This window comes from Penaeus monodon, chromosome 6 (genome assembly GCF_015228065.2).
Source record: "Penaeus monodon isolate SGIC_2016 chromosome 6, NSTDA_Pmon_1, whole genome shotgun sequence".
Lineage (NCBI taxonomy): Eukaryota > Metazoa > Arthropoda > Malacostraca > Decapoda > Penaeidae > Penaeus > Penaeus monodon.
In genome coordinates, this window is record NC_051391.1 from 10,821,863 (window position 1) to 10,828,769 (window position 6,907).

At 40.9% G+C, this 6,907-nt stretch overlaps 1 protein-coding gene across 1 annotated transcript in view; it reads right to left on the minus strand.

The window, feature by feature from the left end:
• Positions 1-1,529: 1,529 nt before the first annotated feature.
• LOC119574193 (lactosylceramide 4-alpha-galactosyltransferase-like) overlaps positions 1,530-6,907 on the minus strand; it is a 27,123-nt gene continuing 21,745 nt past the window's right edge. Inside the window, exons 3-8 of the mRNA XM_037921318.1 lie at positions 6,116-6,266; positions 3,991-4,086; positions 3,543-3,739; positions 2,249-2,475; positions 1,928-2,125; positions 1,530-1,761 (exon numbers count right to left, since the gene is read on the minus strand). Of these exons, the coding sequence (XP_037777246.1) occupies positions 1,609-1,761; positions 1,928-2,125; positions 2,249-2,475; positions 3,543-3,739; positions 3,991-4,086; positions 6,116-6,266 (1,022 nt within the window). The 3' untranslated portion in view covers positions 1,530-1,608. The remainder of the gene's footprint in view (positions 1,762-1,927; positions 2,126-2,248; positions 2,476-3,542; positions 3,740-3,990; positions 4,087-6,115; positions 6,267-6,907) is intronic.

Genomic DNA, 6,907 nt, shown 5'->3' on the forward strand with positions numbered 1-6,907 from the left:
GAAAGACTGTCATTTTGTGTTTACTTCGTGCCCTGCCTCGCCACTTGGCGTTTCCTCTCCTGGTGTTCTGGGACGCTGTGGTGTTCGGTGCCTCTTGGAGCTGTTCAGTGTTCACGACCCTGTGGATAGCACGCCATCTGCCTAGCCTGCCTTGTGTTGGTGGCAGAGAGACGAGGCGGTCGGCGTAACAATAACAACAGTAGCAATTTCATTCATCATCGCTAAAATATTTTACATAAAAAATAACGAATTGTTAGATTTAAAAAAGAAGGATAGGAAAATAGAAACAAACAATAAACTAGAAAGAAGTTTTTAAAAATCAGTCAAAATATATTCAAATTAAAACATCCAGTCAGAACGATATTAAGTCAAAGAAATTATCTAGACCAAAAACATCCAGACCTAATACATTCAGTTCCCAAACATTCTGTCCAAACACATCAAGTCAAAACACATTGTCAGCAAACATTCAGTCCAAAAATTGTCAAAAAAAAAAAAAGTTCAGTCAAAAAACATCCAGCCCAAAATTTTTCAATAAATTTTCAATCAAAAACATACAAACCAAAAATATTCAGACCACAAACATAAAGCCAAAAGCATAAGACCAAAAACATTCAGACCAAAATGAGACCAAAACATTCAATCCAAAAGCCTTCAGTCCAAAAATACCCAGACCAAAAACATTAGACCAAAAACATCCAGACAAAATAAATGGACCTATGGACCTATAACATGAGACCAAAAACACCCAGACCAAACACATCCAGACAAAAATCAGACCAAAAAAATCCAGTCATACCAAAAATATCTAGACCAAAACATCAGACCTAAAATATCCAGGCTAAACCATCCATCCCAAAACATGCAAACCAAAAACAGACCACAAACATCCAGACCAAAAACATACGACAAAAAATATCAAACCAAAACATCCAGACCAAAACCATCCAAACCAAACATATCCAGACCAAAAACATGCAGTTCTAAAACATCAGACCAAAAATGATCAGACTAAAAACATCCAGACAAACTAATCAGACCAGAAACATCCAGACAAAACAAATAAACTAAAAACATCCAGACAAAACAGATAGACCAAAAAACATCCAGACATAAATGAGACCAAAAAACGTCCAGTCACAAAACATTCAGACCAAAAAATCCATTCACAAAACATCCAGACCAAAAATATCCAGATTAACAATATCCAGACAAAAAAAAATCCAGAACTAACACATCCAGTCAAAAAAACATCCAGTCAAAAAACATCCAGATCAAAAAACATTCAGTCAAAAAAATCAGCCTATAAACATTCAGTCCAAAAACACCAGACCAAAAACGTAAAGTCCAAAACCATCCAGTCTAAAAACATCAGCCCATAAACATCCACTCTAAAAACATCCACTCCAAAGACATTACACCAAAAACATAAGTCCAAAAACATCAACCCATAAACATCCACTCCAGAATCATCAGACCAAAAACATTAGACCAAAAACATCCACCCAAAAACATTAGACTAAAAACACCCTAAAAACATCAGCCCATAAACATCCAGTCCAAAAACATCCATCCCAAAAACATTCATCCCAAAAACATCCACTCGAACTAAAAAAAGTACGCCCTCCGTTTGGCAGCCTCGTACGTGAGGGGGCAGACGACGCTGGCAACACTGTCGTAGATGGTTTCGGAGCCTATTTTAACCGCAATTTTCTTGCTGACTTTGTTATACATGTGCAAGATGTAGGCGTCTTTGTGTCCCTGCAATGAGAGAGAGTGGGGTGAGTGACAGTCCGCTTTCTCTAGCCATTGTTCATAATGCAATCTACTCTGTTATGTGTGAGCGTGTATGCATGACTAAGTAGGTGTTTGTTCATTTTGGAAACTTCTTAAAGGTGTGTTTTGCGCAGATATTATGTTTGGTTACCCCTAGGAATTTGCTTCCATTTCCCTTCTTAAAGAACCTCCCCCACTGTTTCCAAGTATAGAGTTGCATATTCCTCAACGGCATCAACTTCACGCTGTCGCATTTCTTGTAAAGGATCTGATTCAGGTTCTTGGCTCCGCAGACCTTTTTGGCGATGTGCGAAGCCGCCCCTGGCCCGTTGACGTGCCACGTCGCCACCTGGCAGGGTCAGAGGAAGGAGCGCTGTTAATTCTAGTGCTACTTATATTTCCTGGCGATGCATGTCCCCGCGGAAAATTCCTTAGGCCATATAATCCATGAACTCTGTGAACCTAACCTAACCTGGAAATTTTGTTTCAGGTACTCCATGGTTTCGAGAATGAACCGATGTCGGGCTTCGAAGTGCATGATGGCGTTGTTGGCGACCTCTTCGTTTTCGTCGTAAGCGATCGCGTTGTGGAGGTCCGTGACCTTCCTGACGCAGATGCAGTCAGTGTCGACGTTCATTCCACCCCACAGCCACAGCAGGACGTTCCGCAGCATGTTGGAGAGGTTGTTCGCCGGCCAAGCTTTGAGTGAGACACGATTAGATGTTGGTCAGATGACGCTGTGCAATAATGAGGGTAATAGTGACTGGGAGGGAATGTGGAAAAGAGAGTTCGAATTTCAGAGTTCGTTTCATTTAGGTGTTTAAGAGTACAACTGGGTGCAAAATAGCTGGATGGCACTTATGTGTATGTGTATATATACTTATTTGTATAATGCACACACACACACACACACACACACACACACACACACACACACACACACACACACACACACACACACACACACACACACACACACACACACACACACATTTGATACGTATCAGGCATAAAAAAAACCCGGGGAATTGTTATCAGACAACTCATCTCTAGTATGAAAAATAGGTGTTGTGCAGGGAATAAACTTTGAACATCATAAACTGCATAACATTTTTACTCAGAGTAGATTAGAAAAGTAAATTAGAATAGTTTATGTGGCCATATGTTACGACGATATATTTTATTCAGCAATTGCCCAGTCACATAATCTACCTTCAATCACTCAGTTAATCAACATCAGTCTATCTAGAGATAGAAATCCACTTCATTTTGTTGAGAGAAAGAGAGAGAGAAAGAGAAAGAGAGAGAGAGAGAGAGAGAGAGAGAACAGGCAGACATATAGATAGAAATGCGTGTTAGCATTTTTGACTTGAGTGAGAGAACAGGAAGAGCAGTTCGTGCGCCCTCAACCCTGACAATCATAAGATTATTGGATGCAACTGTAGATATCCAATTCAATATCTGTGTCTTGACATATGTGGGGAATTTTGCTGTAATCTCTTCGCATTAGAAACGTATACTGTTTTTGCAAATGATATTCGAATTATCAGTGAATAGTTCGTTTATATTGCTTTTAAATTAAGGATTCAAACAAATTGGACCACCAGAAAACACGGCCAATAACGATGATTGCATCACAACCATATCAGTGATAATGTGTCGGTATAATAATGAAACTGGTGCTGGATCTGTGGCTAATGACCTGACTGCGATATCTTAAATATGAAGCAAGATGCTGATATTAATAAAAAGAGACGATAACTCACGCGTGTTCTGCGCCCAGGTCCCTGACGTAAATAATTTTTCAAGGGGGGTCCCAGTGAACATCGTTTCGAGATCGGCGCCAACGACATCTAAATTTTCATACCTCTTCTTGAGTAACGTGACGAGCCTGTCTGTGTCGTCTACATGCGGAGAGGTGACCACGTACCAGATCTTTGCTGTTGGGTTCTGGTTGGCGAAGCTTGGTAGAGAGGAGACGGGAAGTATTAGTTGCGAGAACGTGTATTCTCTTCAGGCAAACAGCGTTTTGACACTGAAACATATCGCATTTTGTTGAGGTTCCTCATAATGTCAATTATTGCAAATCTGCTTTCGATTACTATGCTCTTTCTAAGGAAGGCTATTTTTTCAGCTAGACAAGACCACTGCTTGATTAGAATTACAAATCACTCACTATAGAAAAAAACGTCTCTAAAGTAAGGCTCACGTTACCTCTCCACGGAACACCACGCTCTGTACAGTGGGCGAGGGTTGCAGCTTGTCTCCGCGAGGTACACGTTATAGTCACTGGTGTTGGGCGTAATGTCCCTGAGTAAAAATTATAATGATTACAGCGTGGATAAAGACATCATCATCATAAGGGGGCATACGCATGGCTGTGCATTTGCCGCACCTAGCCTTTGGCTCTACCTCCTGGGGTCCCTCCAAGCAAGCCTCCATGTAGCATTTCTTCTCACACCCAGCACATCTTGGCAGATCTGATCGCCTTGCTTCAGCCAAGTGTTCCATGGCCTTCCCCTTGGTCTTCTCCAACCTGGGTCAGCCCTCTCGGAGATGACCCACAAATCGGATCATCCTCAGGAAAACGAGCCACATGCCCAGAGAACTGAAGTTGGCGCTCTCTTATCAGACTGGTAATAGGTCTTGAATCAGTGTCACGGAGTATCCTCTGATTAGACACATGGTCCCTCCAGGGATACCCCATGATTCTGCGAAGACAGGCCTTCAGAGCATTGTTCATTGTCCAGGTCTCTCACCCGTAGAGTAAGACCGGGATCACTAGCGCTATGAAGAGCCTGATCGTAGTCCTCCTAGTCCTAGTAGCGCCAACGCTACGGCATTATGAGTCCATAATGCCATAGGCCAGACCGAGTCGTCGAGTGACTTCCCGGTCAGAACTCTGCACTGCACTACCAAGATAAGTGAAGCTACCCAAGATCTGTGGTGAGATCAAGATCTCACCACAGACATGCATAGACTGAAAATCGACATTCAACAAGTCCCCAAGTTCCTGAACCTTGGTCTTGGTCCAGTTGATCGAGAGTCCCAACGGCTTCGCCTCCTCATACAGCGCCTCAAGAGCTATTTCCAGGACCTTCAATGTCTCCGCTAGGATCACTGCATCATCGGCAAAGACAAGGTCTGTGACCTTGAAATTACTAATTGACACATCCCTGCCTCACCCCGGCAGACACTGGGAAAAAGGCAGAGATGCCCCTTCACATTTGACAGCACTCTCAATATCTGTAAGCAGGCCAGACAGCCTTCTTAAGATCAACATAAGCTGCAAGCACACCTTGTTGAAACTCAAGTCGGCGTTCCACAAGAACACGAAGAGCTAAGACACAGTCTATGTACATTTTCAGCCTCTGGCTGCATGGAAATCAATAAACCGATTATTATTATTATTTAATATTATTACAATGGTGGTAAATTTAAATGCTTCTTTAATTATTATTCTTTTTGGACAATAAATATGTACATACATGCAGTAATTGTGTAAGAAAATGTAAAGGCACTGTGTCTAGACGAAGAAAACTGTTGCTAGCGCTTTACTATTATGCTATCTAGTATCCCTTGTATGAAGAAATACCTGTCGTAACTTATACCAATATACATTTGGCATCACACTTTTCATAAAATGTGATACAATGTTACACAAAGTAAGACAGAATTACCGGACCTATCTTCTGAATTGTACAATTGCATGTTACACTCGAGTTCCAAGGTTTGCCAATAGATAAGAACTGTTGTCGAAATATATTATATTTTAGTTTTGTTGTTATTGTTTTTGTTGCTTTATATCCATTTAATGTTGACATATTGTGTCAAAATCATTCCACACTTTCCACACTTCCGATTTGAGTGTGTAGTAAAGTTATTATCTAAGTCACAGCGAAGAAGTTACTAACAATTTTTTTTTTCTTGGTATTAAAATTAGTGCAGAAACTGATGATAAGCTTCAATTCTTTTGTTACAATTTTATCAATATTATTATTATCATTATCATTATTATCATTACTATCTTTATTGTTGTTGTTGTTATCATTACTCGTTACTCGATTGTCCTTAATGATTTCTCCTAGGAGCTGATCAGAGGAAACCTAAGAATAATGATAATGACAATGAGGATGCCTGTAACAGTGAAGATGAGAAGGATAACAACAAGAAATGAAAAGGAAGATTTATATATGTGTATGTATATATATATATATATATATATATATATATATATATATATATATATATATATATATATATATATATATATATAATGATGCAGTGGAACGATAACCTCGAAACACAAGTGCACAAACAGGTGTAACACGTGAATTACCTGACAAGTATCGGCAGGGTCAGTATCACCGATTCCTCAGGTACATCACTGACATCGGCTTTGCACAGTTCTCTCTGCCAGCTCTCCAACTTCTGTGTGTTCTCTATTGGGCGTTTTTCTATGACTTCACGGGGAATGTCAAGCCTGATATCTTTTAATGAAGAAATAAGTTCATTTGTTTAAGTTTTATGGGAGTCGAAACGTGGTGTAATATACTTCAGTGGGTATTATTTGCCTATCTTTTATGTGTTTGTTAGTCTGACTCCATGCTCTCTCTTACTCTTTCTCCCTTTCTCTTTCTTTCTTTCTCTCTCTCTCTCTCTCTCTTCTCTCTCTCTCTCTTCTTCTCTTCTCTCTCTCATCTCCTCCCCCTCTCTTTTCTCTCTCTCTCTCCTCTTCTCTCTTCTCTCTCATCTCTTCCTCTCTCCACTCTCTCTCTCTCCTCTCTCTCCCTCTCTCTCTCCTCCTTTTTCTCTCATCTCCTTCTCTCTCCTCTCCTCTCTTCCTCTCTCTCTCTCTCTCTCTCTTCTCTTCATTCTCTCCACTCTCTCTCTCACTCTCTCTCTCTCATCTCTCCTCCTCTCTCTCTCTCTCTCCTCTCTCTCTCTCTCTCATCCTCCACTCTCTCTCCCTCTCTCTCTCCCCTCTCTCTACTCCTCTTCTCTTCATCTCCCCTCCCTCTCTCACTCTCTCTCTCCCCCTCCTCAAACTCTCTCTCAATATCTCCCCCTCTCACAATCCCACTCTACTTCACTCTCACTCTTTCTCTCTCCTCTCTCTCATCTCGCTTCC